Source organism: Hemitrygon akajei, chromosome 24 (genome assembly GCF_048418815.1).
Source record: "Hemitrygon akajei chromosome 24, sHemAka1.3, whole genome shotgun sequence".
NCBI lineage: Eukaryota > Metazoa > Chordata > Chondrichthyes > Myliobatiformes > Dasyatidae > Hemitrygon > Hemitrygon akajei.
In genome coordinates, this window is record NC_133147.1 from 52,072,475 (window position 1) to 52,092,963 (window position 20,489).

Below are 20,489 nucleotides of genomic sequence, written 5' to 3' on the forward strand. Positions count from 1 at the left end.
ATGGAAAGCGGGATCAAAATGGATGAGATCCCAGTTTTTCAGGCTGAGCGTAGGTGTCTGGGGAAAGGGCAGGTCTCCCAATCTGTGTCGGATCTCACCGACAGACAGGAGGCCACACCGGGAGCACTGGACACAGTATATGACCCCAACAGACTCACAGGTGAAGTGTCTGCTCACCTGGAAGGAGTGAATGATAGTGGGGGAGGAGGTGTAGCACTTGTTCCACTTGCAAGGGTAAGTGCCAGGAGGGAGATCAGTGGGGGAGGGGCGAATGGACAAGGGAGTCGCGTAGGGAGCGATCCAGAAAATGGGGGGGAGGGATAGATGTGCTTGGTGGTGGGATCCCATTGGAGATGATGGAAGCTAGGGTGAATTATGTGCTGGACGTGGAGGTTAGTGGGGTGGCAGGTGAGGATGGGGTAATAGCAGACGTGCGTGAAATGGAAGAGATGAGGTTGAGGGCAACGTTGATGGTGGAGGGAAGGAAGCCCCTTTCTTTGAAAATGGAGGACATCTCCTTCATACTAGAATGAAAAGCCTCACCCTGTGAGCAGAGGCAGAGGGATTGAGAGAAAGGGGTGGTGTTTTTACAAGTAACAGGGCGTGAACTTTGTGATATGGTGCAACTCAAACTACCTGCGTCTCAATATCACCAAGACCAAGGAGATGGTGGTGGACTTTAGGAGATCTAGGCCTCATATGGAGCCAGTGATCATTAATGGAGAATGTGTGGAGCAGGTTAAGACCTACAAGTATCTGGGAGTACAGTTAGACGAGAAGCTAGACTGGACTGCCAACACAGATGCCTTGTGCAGGAAGGCACAGAGTCGACTGTACTTCCTAAGAAGGTTGGCGTCATTCAATGTCTGTAGTGAGATGCTGAAGATGTTCTATAGGTCAGTTGTGGAGAGCGCCCTCTTCTTTGTGGTGGCGTGTTGGGGAGGAAGCATTAAGAAGCATTAAGAAGAAGGAAGGCGGGCTCTGTCGTGGGCAAAGTACTGGAGAGTTTAACATCGGTAGCTGAGCGAAGGGCACTGAGTAGGCTACGGTCAATTATGGATAACTCTGAACATCCTCTACATAGCACCATCCAGAGACAGAGAAGCAGTTTCAGCGACAGGTTACTATCAATGCAATGCTCCTCAGACAGGATGAAGAGGTCAATACTCCCCAATGCCATTAGGCTTTACAATTCTACCGCCAGGACTTAAGAACTTTTTAAAAGCTATTATTAATGCTTTTTGAGATAGTGATTTAGATGCATATCATATTTTTTACTGAGTTAAGTATTGTATGTAATTAGTTTTGCTACAACAAGTGTATGGGACATTGGAAAAAAGTTGAATTTCCCCATGGGGATGAATAAAGTATCTATCTATCTATCAGGTAGCTGCGAGAGTCCGTGGGTTTATAATAGACATCGGTAGATAAGCCATCTCCTGTTATGGTCCGGTTCTTGACCCGGTCCGCGGACTCCGGATCCTTCGACCGCCCCTCGTTTCGCCTTGAACTCAAATAGTCACACCTGAGGATCATCTTAGCATGTTCGGGCTCAAGGAGGCGCACCTGATGGCTTTCGGTTGGCTGTGAATATAAGGGGCTCTGAGATTGAGTATGGGGGGGGGGGGGGTCATCCTGTCCATCCCGGCTTGGAGTTCCACCGTAAACGACGAGTTCTGTGAGTGAGCGATGGACCGGGCTGCTCCGTAGCCCGCCCGAGTCTTCCGGCCACAGTGAGTCTTGAAGTCACCCTGGACTGAGCACCCTTACTACCCCCTGCCTCCGTCGGGTAAGCCAGGCCAGATTGCCATTGCCCGGCGGAGGACTCTGCCCCCTTCCTATCCCTCGCCTCCAATGGGTTGTGCCCCGCGACCTGCCCAGGCCCCCGTGTCCTGCCCAGGGGTTCTGCAGTCCGCCCAGGGGGCTGTCCTCCCAGCATTCCTAGTCCCAAGAACCCAGCCTCCAGCCAAGCCTCGAGGCCACCTTGGACCCCAAGATCTCTCGGAGCTCCACGGTCTCCACACCTTGTCCTATCCTTCAGCTTGTCCCGTCCTGCCCCCAGTACTTCAGTGCCTGCGTCCTGCATTTGGGTCCAGTCTCACGTCCCCTTATGACATCTCCAGAGATGGAGACAGAGAGAGGTAGAGAACGGAGAGGGAGGTGGCGGAGGGTAGGCTGGAAGTTGGAGGCAGAGTGGATGAAATCGACAAGTTCAGCACGGATGCTGGAAGCAGTACCAATACAGCCATCGCTGTAGCGTAAGGAAAGTGCGGGAGGCTTGGAACGTGGACTGTTCCACGTAACCAACGAACAGGCAGACATCGCTGGGACTGATGTGAGTGCGCATGGCTACACCTTTTGCTTGAAGGATGTGGAAGGAGCGAAATGACGGTACATCATTAAAGACCCCTTACACCATCTTCTGCCATCAGGAGCATCAAAACAAAAACCACAAGGCTACTAAACAGCTTCCTCCCACAGGCAGTCAGACTGCTAAATAGCTGCTCTACCCGACTCTGCTTTGGACACTTTTAACTTGCACTGGACACTTATAACTTGATTTTAACCGACGTGTGGCTGTTGTGTTTTTACTATTTATTGTTGCGTTTGTTTATGGGAAACGCTGTCTCATTTTTGCCCTGCAGAGCTGATGGATGGTTGGAATGACAATCAAGTTTTTGAATCTTGAAAGGAGAAATTATTTCGAGTGAGGATAAGCTCTGCGAGGTAGAAGAGAGTGGTGGTGGAGGGGAACTGGTTGGGTCTGGTGTCCAGAAAAAAAAACAGAGCTTTGAGGCCTTCCTGGTGGGGAGAGGGGGTTGCAGATGTACAAGCACTAAACATCCATAATAGTAAGATGATGGGGGCCGGGGAACCTGAAATCGTTGAAAAGATCCAGAGCGTGTGCAGAGTCATGGATGTAGGTGTGAAGGGACTGAACTAAGGGGACAGAACATTGCTGCTTGTCTCAAGTTTGCAAAAGTCTCTGGGACGTTGGTGGGCTTTCTTGCATGAACCGCTTGATTCAGATCCTTTCACAATGTTTCTATAGGATTAAGGTCAGGACTTTGACTCGTCCATTCCAAAACACTGATTTTCTTCTTTTTAACCATTCTGCTGTTGATTTACTCGTCATTCAGATCATTGTCTTAATTATCCAACTTAAGCTTCAGGTGACAGACCTCTACCCTGACATGCCCCTGTAAAATGTCTTAATACAATGTTGAATTCAAGATTGGGCCTGGATTGCAAAGCAGCCCCAAACCATGATGCTCCTTCCACCGTGCTTCACAGTTGGGATGAGGTTTTGGTTTTGGTGTGCAATGCCCTTTTCCCTCCAAACATATTGCCACAAAGTTCAACTTTTGTCTCATCTTCTACAAACTTCAGATGTGTGGCAATGTGTTTTTCTGGAGAGCGGTAGTTTCCTCCGTGATGTCCTTCCATGAACACCATCCTTCTTCCATGTTTTGTTTTGGTTGAGGCATGGTGCACATCGAGATCTTTCTTGAGAAGAGCAGGCTGTCAGTAACCTGACTTCGAGGTCTTTTTTATGGGGCAAGGCACCTCTCCAATCTCATTTCATTGATCGGAGCACCCAACTCCAAATAGCTTTTGTAGAAGGCATTACCATGTGGTTCACATACTTTTTCCAACAAATAACAGGTATTAGTGGATTATTTTTCTCAATAATGTTTTTTTGTGCTTTTTATTCAATTGGGTTCTTTTTATCTAGTTTTGGGTACACTTGTTCATTAAATATACATCTAATTGGCTAATCATCTGCACAAAAGCTTACTGATGTGATCAAGCAGTTCAGTTCAGACCAAACTGAGCAGTCGTGATTTTAAGTCATATTTATGCAGAAATAGAGAAAATTCTACAGCACTGTAGAACACTACTGTAGCTGGAAGAGTTTGTGGAGGCATTATATTGGTGACTTCAAGAATCACTAGATTCTGCTCGATTCTAGAGGACAAGTTTGCAAATGTCATTCCATTCTTCAAGGGGAGGCAAAAGAGAAGAAATTATAGGCCAGTTAGCCTGACCTCAGCAGCTGAGAAGAAACAAGCCAAGGATGAGGTTTTGGAGTACCTGGGAGATGCATGATAAAATAGGCCAGAGTCAGCATGGTTTTAAGGGAAAATCTTGCCTGACTAATCTGGTGAAATTCTTTGCGGAGGTAGCAGACAGGTGAGACAAGAGTCATTGGATGATGCGATTTTTGGAAGACGGTTGACAGCATACATGACGCTGTTTAACGGAGGCCCACAGCATTACACTGGTGATTCTAGTGTGGATAGAGGATTGGTCAAGTGGCAAAAGGCAAAGAGCGTTATTAAAGGGGACCTTTTGTGGTTAGCACTAGTGGTGTTTGCAGGACTCCATTTTATACTCAATGGCCACTCTGTTATCTCCCGTACCCCTAATAAAGTGGCAGGGCGCACACTCGCAGTCTTCTGCTGCTGTACCCCAACCACTTCGTTTAATTTATGCATTCAGAGATGCTCTTCAGCACACCAGAACTGTAACTTGTGGTTTTCTGTGTTAGTTGCCCTGTGTTGTGTTACCTGAACCAGCCTGGCTGTTCTCCTCTGACTGCTCAGCCATTGTTTGGTCTGAACTGAACTGCTTGACCATGTCAGTTAGCTTTTGTGCAGATGATTAGCCAATTAGATGTATATTTAATGAACAAGTGTACTCAATAAAGTGTATTTCAGACAGCATTGTGGGCAAGTTTGCAGATGATACAAAGGTAGGTGGAAGGGCAGGTAGAGTTGAGGAAGCAAGGAGTCTGCATGACTCATGAGCGTAGGCAAATTGGCAGATGAAATATATAGGGAAATGCATTGGTAGAAGGAATAAAGGCAGATTACTTTAATTCTGCTCCTGTCTCTCATGGACTTCCAGGGCACAAAAGGATATGGGGAGAAGGCAGGAGATTGGGGCTGAGGAAGAAAATGGATCAACCATAATGAAATGGTGGGAGACTCACCCAATTCTGCTCTTACATCTAATGGTTCAAGACCAAGGTGCAAAGGGACTTGGGCATCCTCATACAGGACAAAATGGACACAGCAGGGAAGTGACTGGATAGAAAAACTGAGGGTAAACCATCTCATGCGGTCAGGACAGTTGGGGGGGGGGGGGGAATTCTGTTCGCAGGTCAGTTCTACAACACTCTTCTGCCCAATTCATCCACGCTGACCACCAGACGGGGAGGACGATACCATTCAGCCTGCTGCATCATTATCATGGCTGATCCATTTCCCTCAGCTCCATCCTCCTGCCTAACCATCAACCTATCAATCCCCAATATACTCAATAACCTGGCCTCCACCACCATCTATGGTAATGAATTCCAGATTTACCACCTTCTGGATAAAGAAATGGCTCCTCATCTGTTCTAAATAGATGCCTGACTATTCTGACGCTGTGCCCTCTGGTCCTAGACTCCCCCCACAAGAGAACATCCTCTTCACATCCACTGTATTGTGGCCTTTCAACATTCAATGGGATTTAATGACACCCCCCCCCCCCCACGTTCTTCTAAACTCCAGTGTGTGTGTACAGGCTGAAAGCCACCATTCACTGCATATATAACCCAGAACCACTCTCGTGAACCTCCTCTGAACCCTCTCCACTATCAGTCAGCAGATCCTTTCTCAGCCAAGGGGCCCAAAACTGCTCACAATACAAGTCAGTCCTCACCAGTACTTTATAAATAAAGTCTCAACATAACTTCCTCGATTTTGTATTCTGGCCTTCTGGAAATTAATGCTAACATCACATTTGCCTTCCTAACCACCAACTGAAAACTGCAAATTAACCTTCAGGAAAAGCTGTATGTCCAAGTCCCTTTGTACCCCCCCCCCTTTAAAAAAATTCTCCCCATTGAGAAGTCTGTTTATTCCTGCTCCCCAAGAGCTGACCATGCACTTCCCAACACTGTATTCCAGCTGCCACTTCTTTGCCCAATCTTACCTGCAAATCCTTCTGTAGCCTCTCCACTTTCTCATTAACTCCCCTCTCCCCCTCCAACTTCGTATTGTCTCAAACTTCACAAAGCCATCAATTCCATCATCCAAATCATGGACATACAATGCAAAAAAAAGTGGCCCCAATACTGACCGCTGTGGAACACCACAGGCTCCAAGCTGCCTCATGTGCAGCACCTCCTCAAACACCTTCAATATTTGTCCACGCTAGACCTTCCTCGCCCCAATTTAGGGTGAGGGGGGTGTAAATCAACTTGAAACCCATCTGAAAATTGAAGGGTCTGGATGCAGGGCTCCCAACCTGGAGTGCACTGACCGCTTGCTTAATGGTATTGACCCATGCCATTATAAAAGTTGCCCCCCCCCCCCACCACCAGTCAGGATAGAGAGAACATAGAAAGGACGTTCCAGCAGTGGGGGAATCTAGGACCATACAGCAGCACCTCAGAATTGAGGGCTAGCCTTCAGGACAGACATGAATTTCTTTAGCCAGAGGGTGGTGGATCTATGGAATTCATTGCCACAGATGGCTGGAGGTCAAGACACCATGTATTTAAAGAGGAGGTTGATATGATTAGCCAGGAAGGGGATAGTTACAGGGAGAAGGCAGACGAGTGTGGTTGGGGCTAAAATAAACCAGCAATGATGGAATAGCAGAGCAGACTTAATAGGCCAAATGCCCCAACTCTGCCCATGTCTTTGCCTCAAGGCGAAACCCCCCCAAACCACGTACCTGTCGAAGCATTTTCAAAAATGCGATTGTACTCATCGTACGACCTTCTCCCGCAGCTCGTCCCACATCCCCACCACCCCCTCAGGTCACTTAAATCTTTCATCTTCACCTTGAACCTCTGCTCTCTGGGGTAAAAACACCGCGACCATCCACCTCACCTACACCCCTCAGCCTGCTTCACACCATGTAAAACAGTCGCAGCCTCTCCTTGTAAATGAAACCCTCAGTCCCAGTAACATCCTGTGGAGCTTCCTTAAGTACGCCAGTCAGAACTGCAAACGCGACTGTGCACACATCTCCTCACGCATGCCCAGCCAGTCCCCACGAATAGACTGCGACACACCAACACAATCCCACCCCAGTCACCCTGTGGAAGTCAGTCAGACTCGGGGAAGAGATGGATCAAACAGTTTATTCAGTGGAAAGGGCAGGCTCTGCTCTCACGCATACAGGGCCTTCCAGGCAATTAGTGGACCCCGGTTGGGGATATATTTGACTCCACAGCCGTCAGGAATCAGCCGCTTCTCTGCCACCATCCCGTCAAAGTCCTCTGTGTTGAACTTTGTGAAACCCCACTTCTTGGAGATGTGGATCTGACGGGGGAAGGAAGAGTTAGAGAACGTGCCAGAGAACACACCCCGTCCCACCAGCCCCTGAACACCCCTCACCTTTTGCCGGCCTGGAAACTTGAACTTGGCCCTGCGCAGAGCCTCGATGACGTGCTCCTTATTCTGTGTCTTGGTGCGCACTGACATGATGACCTGGCCGATGTTTACCCGGGCCACGGTGCCCTGGGGCTTCCCAAACGCACCCCGCATGCCTGTCTGAAGCCTGGAATGGAGAAGATTAATCAGTCTTCACACCCTGACAAAATCTGACCACAACCAGCCAATGACCAGCCTCCCCATGCACCCCATCCAGCGACCATTATCACCGTGTCCCAGAGGTCCCTTTAAACGCCCGGCACTGAATCACAGCCGGGCGCATACACAACCAAAGACTTGCTGTCCGCAGCCATTGCACACCGGTACCCAACTGTGATGGGAGCCGGTCGGCTTAATTGACTGCGATCGGTCGGGGGAGGAGACGGGAGGAAGCCTCACCTATCGGCTCCGGCGCAGGACAACATCTTGTTGATGCGGATGACGTGGAAGGGATGCAGCCGCATACGAATGTGGAAGCCGTCCTTGCCGCAGGTCTTCACCATGTACTTGTTGGCACAGATACGGGCCGCCTCCAATGCTGGGGGTGGGGAAGACAGTGGGTAAATGGAATTGACGGGTAATGGGGCAAGAGAGGGGGAGGAGACCAACAAGAGTCGAGGAGGGGTGGGAAGAAGACAACCAAGGCGGGGGAAGATGCTGAACCTAACTCTAAAGCCCTGCTTAGACCACACTGGCAATATTGTGTTTGGGTCTGGTCACCTCATTATAGGAGAGACGTAGGTTTGGAGTGATTTACCAGGCTTCCAGGATTAGAGATCAAGTGGACAGCCAAGGTGGAAATGACCAATACAAACAAGCCCATTTTTTATAATGATTTAAGTGAAGTATAGGGGCAAAGTTTTTTTTAAAATAGAGTGTAGTGACGGTGTAGAACGCCTTGCCACAGGTGATGGTTGAGGCAGATATACCAAGGGTATTTAACTTAAATAGAAATATATGATGAATGGTACACTACACGGGAAGGATGGATCAGTTGATTTACAATTAGTTTAAAAGCTCATACATTGCAAGCCAAAGGTACTGTACTATTCTATGTTTAACAATAACTGTTTATGTTCAAACCACCAATGGGAAAGGGACCAGAACCAGTTGTATCTGCCCACACATAGGCCATTACACAGGGCAGCAGCCCCTCGAGTGGAAGAAAAACTTTGCCCCTGAACAGTCTGGTCCCAAGTGTCACAGACCCACCGACTGACCGGCCGCACACCCCTCACCCACCTTCAGACGACAGCTGCTCGTACTCGTCGGACACCATGTGGCCACAGAGCGGGAACTCGTCCACCTTGGCCTTCTTGCGGCCCAAGTCAAAGATCCGGATCTTTGGGTCTGGGGGGGTAAGGAGGAGAGGAGAATGATGTCTCACCCAGCCATGCACACCCACCCCACGTGACCAAGCACTGCCCCTGTAACCCAGATCACCATCCCTCAGTGCAACTTCCCCTGTTCCCAGGTATGCTGGTTCACCATTCCCTTCACACCCATGCAAATGGCACTGTTCTCCACCCTCTCCCAGCATACATACCTGGGACACCACGGCAGAACCGTGACTTGGGATACGGCTTGTTCTTGCAGTATCTGTAACTGAGATGCAGGGAGTTAGTTGTTAAAGAGTGCCTGACCTCTTGGCCCATCATACCACTGTCCTCTTTCCACCCCTCTGCCCCCCCCACCTCCACCCAGGATCTCCCCTGAGGAGTCAGTCCTGGGGCCCACATAGCCCCTTCCTCCACGAGTGGTCCCAATCATGACCCCTCAACTCCCTCCCTCCAAATGATCCTGCATCCAAAGCCCGTCCCCCACTCAACCCCAGCGTGACCCTTCGATCTCCCATGAATGGTCCTGGGGCCAAACCACGCCCCACTTCCGGGTAGCCTGTGGGTTGAGGAACGTGACCCCCTAACCCCCACCCACCCCCCCCCCCACATCGGTCCTGCGGTCAACCAATAGCCCCGCCCCCACTCACCATCGCGCGGGTCGGCGGCCCATCGTGCCTCGCGCTGTGGAAGAGATTAACATCAATTAGTGACGTCGGCGAGCTTCTTACCCCCCCCCCCCCCGCAAAAACCCCGTTCTGCCTCCGTGGAAACTCCTTCCATAGCCCACCCCGCGCACCGTGACCATGCGAACCCCCTCCCCAGTCCCGCTCGGTCTCCATGGAGACAGCTTTATTCCCCCCCCCCACACACACAACAACCCGGCGAGCTCCGCTCACCTCGCGCTCCGCAGCGAAAGAGAGCACACGGGGCCCGCGCCGCCTATAAGAGCCCGAGCCCACTTCCGGCCACGCCTCACTTCCGCCGCCGGCTCGCCTTCACCGATACCATTATATTTTTAAACCCCAGCATCTGAACGAAAATCGCGCCCGCACTCGGGTCCGTCCGCGGAGTTTCGTTATTTAAAATAAAATCGGAGTTTCGAGACGTCATCCAAACGGCAGCTCATCGCCATCCGGCGGATGTGGGGCAGTTGGCGGAGTGGCGGAAGTGGGGCTGTATGCGCGGAGAGGGGCAGAGTTACCGGAAGTGACGCTAGCGGGGCGGAAGCCGTTCTGATGACGTGCCCTGACATGGCGGCTGAGGGACTTGGCGAAAGATGTGGCCGTCGTTATGGGGCAGAAAATTTCTAAACAGTTTTAATCATCTTAAAGGCTTATTGAACAATATAACTTTCAGAAATAGAACCAAATGTGTTCCTTGACAGGGGTTCGGGGTGGACGTGGCCTCAGGGGAGGTTACATAATACGATCTGTATTATGTCCAGTGAAAACCTCTGCCCATTATATTTAGCATTTCATTAAACAGTGCACTGATAGAATAATTACAAAGCAGAATAAGTGTTACAGTTACAGAGAAAGTGCAGTACAGGTAGACAAAAAGTGTCAGATCATAACGAGGTAGATTGTGAGGCCGATGTCCTCACAGTCGCCCCAGGATACAATAAAATACTTCAGAATCAGGTTTAATATCATTTGTGTATGTCGTGAAACTTGAAGTTTTCAGCAGCAGTACAATGCACTACATGATAACTACAGAAATGAAAGTTCTGAATTACAGTAAATATATGAAGATGTATAATATATATAAGTAGTGCAAAATAGAAATAAAGAGATGAGGTAGTGCTCATAGATTCAATGTCCTTTTAGAAATCAGATGGCAGAGGGGAAGAAGCTGTTCCTGAATCACTGAGTGTGTGCCTTCAAGCTCCTGTACCTCCTTCCTGACGGTAGCAATGAGAAAAAGTGCATGTCTTGGTGGTTGATGCCCCTTAATGATGGACACGTTGTTCTTTGAAGATGTCCTGGGTACTACAGAGGCTGGTGCCCATGATGGAGATGGCTGAGTTTAAAACTCTCTGCGGCTTATTTCGGTCCTATGCGGCAGCCCTCCCATACCAGACAGTGAAGCCTGTCAGAATGCTCTCCGCGGTCCGTCTACTTCTGCACCTATTGTCTATTGTAGAAATCTCTGACTGTTTTGGGTGAATATACTAAATCTCTTTGTCTTTGTAACTGCATCAATATGTTGGAACCACATTAGGTCCTCGGAGATATTAACACCCAGGACCTTATACGTCGATAAAAATAATCTGTAAATTGATAGACACCATGTTGTGTAACTTTTTATGGAAAAACAAAGTTCATTATATTTTTTAAAATCTGCTGTCATGAATAGTTATGATAAGGGGGTTCTAAATTTTCTTGATCTTGACAATCTTAATCATACTTTTTAAATTAATTGGAATAAACAATTACTACATAATCCTACTTCTATATGGAATTGTATCCCTTCTTTTGTCTTTTCCCAGGTTGATGAATTGAATTTTTTTCTTTTATGTAATTACAAAACAGACAAAGATCCTCTGCGTTTTTCTCAGTTTCATAAACAGATGCTCTTATCTTGGTCTTTGATTTACAAACAGAATATCTCTCCACAAAGTCACTTTATCTGGAATAACCACAAGATAATTATAAGAATACATCTTTGTTTTATAAAGATTGGTTTGATAATAATATTTTGTTAGTTAAACAGTTATTTGATTCAAGTGGTACTTTTTTGAGTTATACTGAGCTTTAATCCACCTTTGAATTTCCTGTGACTCCAAAAGAACTTGCTGCTGTTATGGTTGCAATTCCCTCTGGTGTAATTACGTTGTTTAGAAATACATCATATTCGGTAGTTGATTACCCAGCTTGGATCCATCCAGTACAGCTGTAGGAAAGATTTGTTTTCCTCCATCTTTAAAAACAATAATAAAGGTATTAGAAGTTTGTTTCAAAAAGACATTACCTCTATTCCTATGGCTGTAGATTTTTGGAATAGTCGCTTGGGTGAAGGAGTATTTGGGGCTTATTTAATTATTTTTTATTGAGGAATTAAATTAAAGAAATTTCATTTAATATTATACATAGATATTATCCAACCAATGTTTATTTGACAAGGTTTAATTCTGACATTGAAACTACCTGTTCTTTTTGTGTTTATATCCAGATGATTTATTTCATCTGTTTTGGGATTGTGAATGTGTTAAAACATTTTGGGTTGATGATTGTCGGTTTATAGATCAATATATCAATGTGGATTTTACTTTTTGTTTTGAAAATGTCTAATTTGGGTTTACTAATAATACCAAATCTCATAGGGATCATTTCTTTATCTCAAATCTTTTGTCAATTTACAGCAAATGTTATATCCATAAATGCAAATACAGCAATAATTCATTTATATTTTTTATGTCAGACTTCAAACTGTACGTTAGTACTGTGAAAACTTCACATAACCAGAAAGCTGTAAAGACTGTACAAATTTGTCAACGTTTCGGGTTATCTCTGTAAATGTTTTTGCTTTGTGATTCCTTTTAGATATAGTTCCTTCTGTCCAAAAGTATTTAGAGTGGATTTTCTTGTTTATTTGTATATTTAAAGTTAACAGTTATATATTTGTTGCTGCTTAAGTGTGATTCCCTGGCTTTGTTAGCATATGTTTAGTGTTTTTGTTTGTGTTCAATAAAAAATTTTTTAAAATATTAACACCCAGGAACTTCAAATTTCTCACCTTCTCCACTTCTGATCCCAGTACAAGGACGGGTGTGTGTTCCCTCATCTTCACCATTCTGAAGTCCACAATCAGTTCTCTGGTCTTACTGACACTGAGTGCCAGGTTGTTGCTGTGACACCACCCAACTAGCTGGTTTCTCTCGCTCCTGTATATTGTTACAAAGGATGAACAACTCTGATGGGCAGAAGGGGGCTGAGTTGCTCATGCCCCCCCCTTTGGAGAATCGCAAACCGTTACTATTTTGATGCTGCTAACAAGAGGGTAAGAGAGACAAAAGAGAACATGCAAGGACAATAGCTGTCACTGTTTGATCGCTCTCTCTCTCTCTCTCTCTTTCCAACAATTACAACACATCAACCAACAACTACCTCAGCCTGCATGAACTGAACTTTATATTTCCATGTGACAATTCATTATCCCCTAGACATCGTTAGAGCTTGTTTATTATTGATTATTATTATACCCACACTTGTAGGTTTAGTATTGCCAACGTGTATTATCTGTATATTTGCATTGATATTGTTTTGTATATTTTACTAATAAACACTATTTGAAAATAGCACCACCAGACTCCAACGGACACTTCTATCTTTGCTGGTCAGACACCCAGTTACGGGGTACCTAACAATGTCGTCTTGTCACTGTAATCTTAAAACTGCGGGGTAGTTCTCCTGTACTGCCCAGAAATTCGTTTTCTTGTGGGCATTCACAGGAAAGCAAAGAAATACAAGAGAAACAGTGAAGAACTACACACAGGCAACGGCTGACAAACAACCAATGTGCAGAAGAAGACAAACGCTGCAAATTAAAAATAAGACTGAGAACGAGAATTGTCAAGTCTTCCAAGGTGGGTCCATGGGCTGTGGAGTCGGTTCAGTGTTGAGGTGAGTGAAGGAGATGGGCTGGACTTTAGCAAGACAAAGCCAGCACTGCTCCCTGTTACTACTGATGGTGGGGATGTGGTGAGGACCTGCCAGTAGCCGGGGGTGCACCTGGAGTGCAGCACCAACACAGAGGCTGTGAGAAAGGCCAGAGTCACCTCGACCTCCTGAGGAGACTGAGGTCCTTTGGCGTCTGCAGGCCTCCCCTTCACACGTTCTACCAGGCTGTTGTCACCAGGACAATCTTCTATGCGGTGCTGTGCTGGACCAATGGCATCAGCATGGACAATGCCAACCGGCTCAGTAAACTGATTAGAAAGGCTGGCTCTGTTATAGGAGTCAAACTGGACGCACTGGAGGCTGTGGTAGATCAAAGGACCCTACGGAAAACCCCGGCAATTCTGGACAATGTTTCTCACCCTCTGCGAGCCACCTTGGCTGAAGAGAGGAGCACGTTTAGTAATAGACTAAGAGAACTGCTCTGCTCCAAAGAGCGATATATGAGGTCATTCATACCCTCGGCCATTAGGCTCCATAATGAGTCAACCTATAGCCGGGGAAGCGATGACCCTCCTTCCTGTTAGGCTGTTTAAGGTAATTTATTTTTAAATATTTTTCTTACTTCTCTTTTAATATTTGTCTTTCCGTGCTATATATGTATTATATACTTGCAATGCTGCTTTGACTTTGTAATTTCCTTTGGGATCAATAAGGTATCTATCTGTCCACGCCGGTTCAGGAGCCTGATGGTTGAGGGGTAATAACTGTTTCTGAACCTGGTGGTGTGGGACCTGAGGCTCCTGTACCTCCTTCCTGATGGTTGAGGGTGTAATAACTGTTCCTGAACCTGGTGGTGTGGGACCTGAGGATCCTGTACCTCCTTCCTGATGGTTGAGGGGGTAATAACTGTCCCTGAACCTGGTGGTGTGGGACCTGAGGCTCCTGTGCCTCCTTCCTGATGGTTGAGGGGGTAATAACTGTCCCTGAACCTGGTCATGTGGGACCTGAGGCTCCTGTACCTCCTTCCTGATGGTTGAGGGTGTAATAACTGTTCCTGAACCTGGTGGTGTGGGACCTGAGGATCCTGTACCTCCTTCCTGATGGTTGAGGGGGTAATAACTGTCCCTGAACCTGGTGGTGTGGGACCTGAGGCTCCTGTGCCTCCTTCCTGATGGTTGAGGGGGTAATAACTGTCCCTGAACCTGGTCATGTGGGACCTGAGGCTCCTGTACCTCCTTCCTGATGGTTGAGGGTGTAATAACTGTTCCTGAACCTGGTGGTGTGGGACCTGAGGATCCTGTACCTCCTTCCTGATGGTTGAGGGGTAATAACTGTTCCTGAACCTGGTGGTGTGGGTCCTGAGGCTCCTGTACCTTCTTCTTGATGGTTGAGGGGTAATAACTGTTCCTGAACCTGGTGGTGTGGGACCTGAGGATCCTGTACCTCCTTCTTGATGGTTGAGGGGTAATAACTGTTCCTGAACCTGGTGGTGTGGGTCCTGAGGCTCCTGTACCTCCTTCTTGATGGTTGAGGGGTAATAACTGTTCCTGAACCTGGTGGTGTGGGACCTGAGGCTCCTGTATCTCTTCCCCAATGGCAGCAGTGAGAAGAGAGCGTGGCCTGGGTGGTGGGGATCCTTGATGACGGATGCTGCTTTCTCGTGGCAGCGTTCCCTGTAGATGTGCTCAGGGGTGGGGAGGGCTTTTGCCCGTGATGGACTGGGCTGTGTCGGACACTTTCTGTAGACCTCTCCGTTCTTGGTGTTTCCATACCAGTCAGGGTTCTCTCCACTGCGCATCTAGAAAAGTTTGTCAGAATTTTAGCGGACACGTCGATTCTAAACAAACTTCTCAGAGAGTAGAGGAGATGTCTTTGCCTGCTCCAAGCCGTCCTTAGCGGCTGGTGGGAGGCACTTCCAGGCTTCTGTATCTTCTGCCTGAAGGGAGCGGGAAGCAGAGAGAACATCCAGGGCAGGTGTGGGGTTTTCGATTCTGCCGGCTACTTTACCGAGACAGTGGGAAGCGTCGGCAGAGTCCGCGGAGGGGAGGCTGGTTTCCGTGATGAGCTGAGCCGTGTCCACAACCCTCTGCGGTTTCTTGCAGTCTGCACTGAAAACTGATGAGGACTCGATGCTCTCAACCCCCCCCCCGACCTCAGCACTGTTGATGTGGGCAGCTTTATAGAACGGTGGGGGGCGGGAAGTAGAGGGAGTCACAGTAAGAGGGCTTTCGCTCAATGAGGCTTCGGTGATAATGGGTCGAGGCGAGGTAAAGTTACTTGTGAAGGATAGGAACAGGAAGCATGTGTGTGAGGCCAGTGTTCTGTGCTCGGCGTCAGAAGCGTGAAGTCCGGGAGGCTCCCAGCCTCCTGGACGGCCACATCTGCACCAGGTGCTCCTTAGGGACCGGGTTAGGGAACTGGAGATGCAGCTCGATGACCTTCGACTGGTCAGGGGGAGTGAGGAGGTGATGGAAAGGAGTTATAGACAGGTAGTCACTCCGGGGCCTGGGGAGACAGATAAGTGGGTAACTGTCAGGAGAGGGAGGGGCAGGAGTCAGATACTAGACAGCACCCCTGTGGCTGACCCCCTTGACAATAAGCACTCCTGTTTGAGTACTGTGGAGCGGATACTGGCCCTATGACTCAGAAGGGTTGGGAAAGGAAGAGGAAGGCAGCAGTGACTGGGGACTCTATAGTCAAGGGGGTCAGACAGGTGATTCTGTGAACGCAGGAAAGAAACGCGGATGGTAGTTTGCCTCCCAGGTGCCAGGGTCCGGGATGTTTCTGATCGTGTCCAAGATATCCTGCAGTGGGAAGGAGAACAGCCAGAGGTCGTGGTACATACTGGTACCAACGACATAGGCAGGAAAAGGGAGGAGGTTCTGAAAACAGACTACAGGGAGTTCGGAAAGAAGTTGAGAAGCAGGACCGCAAAGGTAGTAATCTCGGGATTACTGCCTGTGCCACGTGACAGTGAGTATAGGAATAGAATGAGGTGGAGGGTAACTGCGTGGCTGAGTGATTGGAGCAGGGGGCAGGGATTCAGATTTCTGGATCATTGGGATCTCTTTTGGGGCAGGTATGACCTGTACAAAAAGGACGGGTTACATTTGAATCCCAGCGGGACCAATATCCTGGCAGGGAGGTTTGCTAAGGCTATTGGGGAGAGTTTAAACTAGAATTGCTGGGGGTGGGAACCGAACTGAAGAGATGGAGGAAGGGGCGGTTGGCTCACAAATAGGGAAAGCTTGGAGACAGTGCGAGAGGGAGGATAGGCAGGTGATAGAGAAGAGACGCACTCAGACCGATGGTTTGAGATGTGTCTATTTTAATGCAAGGAGTATTCTGAACAAAGCAGATGAGCTTAGATCATGGATCAGTACTTGGATTACAGAGACTTGGATGGCTCAGGGGCAGGAATGGTTACTTCAAGTACCGGTTTTCAGATGTTTCACAAAGGATAGGGAGGGAGGCAAAAGAGGTGGGGGAGTGGCACTGCTGATCAGAGATAGTGTCACGGCTGCAGAAAAGGAGGAAGACATGGAGGGATTGTCTACTGAGTCTCTGTGGGTGGAAGTTAGAAACAGGAAGGGGTCAATAACTCTACTGGGTGTTTTTTATAGACCACCCAATAGTAACAGGGACATCGAGGAGCAGATAGGGATACAGATTCTGGAAAGTGTAATAATAACAGGGTTGTCGTGATGGGGGATTTTAATTTCCCCAATATTGATTGGCATCTCCCTAGAGCAAGGGGTTTAGATAGGGTGGGGTTTGTTAGGTGTGTTCAAGAAGGTTTCCTGACACAATATGTAGATAAGCCTACAAGGGGAGAGACTGTACTTGACCTGGTATTGGGAAATGAACCTGGTCAGGTGTCAGATCTCTCAGTGGGAGAGCATTTTGGAGACTGTGATCACAATTCTATCTCCTTTACCATAGCATTGGAGCAGGATGGGGACAGACAAGTCAGGAAAGTGTTTAATTGGAGTAAGGGAAAATATGAAGCTATCAGGCAGGAACTTAGAAGCATAAATTGAGAACAGATGTTCTCAGGGAAATGTATGGCAGAAATGTAGCAAATGTTCAAGGGAAATTTGTGTGGTGTTCTGCATAGGTACATTCCAATGAGACAGGGAAAGGATGGTAGGGTACAGGAACCATGGTGTACAGAGGCTGTTGAAAATCTAGTCAAGAAGAACAGAAAAGCTTATGAAAGGTTCAGAAAACTAGGTAATGATAGAGGTCCAGCAGATTCTTCACATTCTACAAGTATTTGAAGAACAAGAGGATAAGACGTGAGAGAATTGGACCAATCAAGTGTGACAGTGTAAAAGTGTTAAAGGAACTGGAGGAGGTAGCAGAGGTACTTAATGAATACTTTGCTTCAGTATTTACTATGGAAAAGGATCTTGGTGATTGTAGGGATGACTTACAGTGGACTGAAAAGCTTGAGCATATAGACGTTAAGAAAGAGGATGTGCTGGAGCTTTTGGAAAGTATCAAGTTGGATAAGTCACGTACTGGACAAGATATACCCCAGGGTACCGTGGGAGGCGAGAGAGGAGATTGCTGAGCCTCTGGCAATAATCTTTGCATTATCAATGGGGACTGGAGAGGTTCCGGAGGATTGGAGAGTTGCAGATGTTGTTCCCTTATTCAAGAAAGGGAGTAGAGAGAGCCCAGGAAATTATAGACCAGTGAGTCTTACTTCAGTGGTTGGTAAGTTGATGGAGAAGATTCTGAGAGGCAGGATTTATGAACAGTTGGAGAGGCATAATATCATTAGGAATAGTCAGCAAGGCTTTGTGAAAGGCAGGTCGTGCCTTACGAGCCTGATTGAATTTTTTGAGGATGCGACTAAACACATTGATGAAGGTAGAGCCATAGATGTAGTGTATATGGATTTCAGCAAGGCATTTGATAAGTTACCCCATGCAAGGCTTATTGAGAAAGTAAGGAGGCATGGGATCCAAGGGGACCTTGCTTTGTGGATCCAGAACTGGCTTGCCCACAGAAGGCAAAGAGTGGTTGTAGACGGGTCATATTCTGCATGGAGGCCGGTGACCAGTGGTGTGCCTCAGGGATCTGTTCTGGGACCCCTACTCTTTAAGATTTTTATAAATGACCTGAATGAAGAAGTAGAAGGGTGGGTTAGTAAGTTTGCAGATGACACAAAGGTTGAGGGTGTTGTGGATAGTCTGGAGGGCTGTCGGAGGTTACAGCGGGTCATTGATAGGATGCAAAACTGGGCTGAGAAGTGGCAGATGGAGTTCAACCAGATAAGTGTAAAATGGTTCATTTTGGGAGGTCAAATGTGATGGCAGGATATAGTATTAATGGTAAGACTTGGCGGTGTGGAGGATCAGAGGGATCTTGGGGTCTGAGTCCATAGGACACTCAAAGCAGCTGCGCAGGTTGACTCTGTGATTAAGAAACCATACGGTGTATTGGCCTTCATCAATCGTGGGATTGAGTTCAGGAGCCGAGAGGTAATGTTGCAGCAAAATAGGACCCTGGTCAGACCCCACTTGGAGTACTGTGCTCAGTTCTGGTCAGAGGAGATTTACAAGGATGTTGCCTGGATTGGGGAGCATGCCTTATGAGAATAGGTTGAATGAATTTGGCCTTTTCTCCTTGGAGCGACGGAGGAGGAGAGGTGACCTGAGAGAGGTGTATAAGATGATGAGAGGCATTGATCATGTGGATAGTCAGAGGCTTTTCCCCAGGGCTGAAATGGCTAACACGAGAGGGCACAGTTTTAAGATGCTTGGAAGTAGGTACAGAGGAGATGTCAGGGGTAAGTATTTTCATGCAGAGTGGTGAGTGTGTGGAATGGGCTGCCAGCAACAGTTGTGAAGGTGGATACGATAGGGTCTTTTAAGAAACTCCTGGACAGGTACATGGAGCTTAGAAAATTAGAGGGCTATGGGTCACCCGAAGTAATTTCTAAAGTAAGTACTTGTTCGGCACAGCATTGTGGGCCGAAGGGCCTGTATTGTGCTGTAGGGTTTCTTTGATTCTAGACAGGGGCATGTGCACCATTCCCCCTTCCTGAAGTCAACAGCCAGCTCCAGTGTTTTGCTGACACAGACAGAAAGGTTGCTAGCACCTCAACGTGAGGGTCGAATCTGAAGACACAGTACAGGGTTAACGGCAGGATTCACTTTGGAAGGTCGAGCCTGAAGACACAGTACAGGGTTAACGGCAGGATTCGCTTTGGAAGGTCGAATCTGAAGACACAGTACAGGGTTAACGGCAGGATTCGCTTTGGAAGGTCGAGCCTGAAGACACAGTACAGGGTTAACGGCAGGACTCACTTTGGAAGGTCGAATCTGAAGACACAGTACAGGGTTAACGGCAGGATTCGCTTTGGAAGGTCGAGCCTGAAGACACAGTACAGGGTTAACGGCAGGATTCACTTTGGAAGGTCGAATCTGAAGACACAGTACAGGGTTAACGGCAGGACTCACTTTGGAAGGTCGAATCTGAAGACACAGTACAGGGTTAACAGCAGGACTCACTTTGGAAGGTCGAATCTGAAGACACAGTACAGGGTTAATGGCAGGATTCACTTTGGAAGGTCGAGCCTGAAGACACAGTACAGGGTTAACGGCAGGACTCACTTTGGAAGGTCGAGCCTGAAGACACAGTACAGGGTTAACGGCAGGATTCGCTTTGGAAGGTCGAGCCTGAAGACACAGTACAGGGTTAACGGCAGGACTCGCTTTGGAAGGTCGAGCCTGAAGACACAGTACAGGGTTAACGGCAGGATTCGCTTTGGAAGGTCGAGCCTGAAGACACAGTACAGGGTTAACGGCAGGATTCACTTTGGAAGGTCGAATCTGAAGACACAGTACAGGGTTAACGGCAGGACTCACTTTGGAAGGTCGAATCTGAAGACACAGTACAGGGTTAACGGCAGGACTCACTTTGGAAGGTCGAATCTGAAGACACAGTACAGGGTTAACGGCAGGATTCACTTTGGAAGGTCGAGCCTGAAGACACAGTACAGGGTTAACGGCAGGATTCACTTTGGAAGGTCGAGCCTGAAGACACAGTACAGGGTTAACGGCAGGATTCACTTTGGAAGG

General features: G+C 47.7%; 1 protein-coding gene and 1 non-coding gene across 3 annotated transcripts; both read right to left on the reverse strand.

The window, feature by feature from the left end:
- Positions 1–7,126: 7,126 nt before the first annotated feature.
- rpl10 (ribosomal protein L10) lies at positions 7,127–9,719 on the reverse strand. 2 transcript variants are annotated; one of them, XM_073028755.1, is made up of 7 exons: positions 9,673–9,719; positions 9,424–9,457; positions 8,983–9,041; positions 8,679–8,786; positions 7,836–7,974; positions 7,401–7,563; positions 7,127–7,325 (listed from the first exon to the last, which is right to left on the reverse strand). In XM_073028755.1, exons 2-7 carry the CDS (start codon positions 9,444–9,446, stop codon positions 7,173–7,175), a joined length of 645 nt encoding a protein of 214 aa, XP_072884856.1. In that variant the 5' UTR covers positions 9,447–9,457; positions 9,673–9,719; the 3' UTR covers positions 7,127–7,172. The 2 variants fall into 2 exon arrangements, with proteins under 2 accessions (XP_072884856.1, XP_072884857.1); XM_073028756.1 differs by lacking the exon at positions 9,673–9,719 and having other exon boundaries at positions 8,983–9,035; positions 9,424–9,448.
- On the reverse strand, positions 7,666–7,802 carry LOC140716098 (small nucleolar RNA SNORA70). The gene has a single exon (XR_012096242.1). It is a non-coding gene; the product is annotated as a small nucleolar RNA SNORA70 (small nucleolar RNA).
- Positions 9,720–20,489: the final 10,770 nt, after the last annotated feature.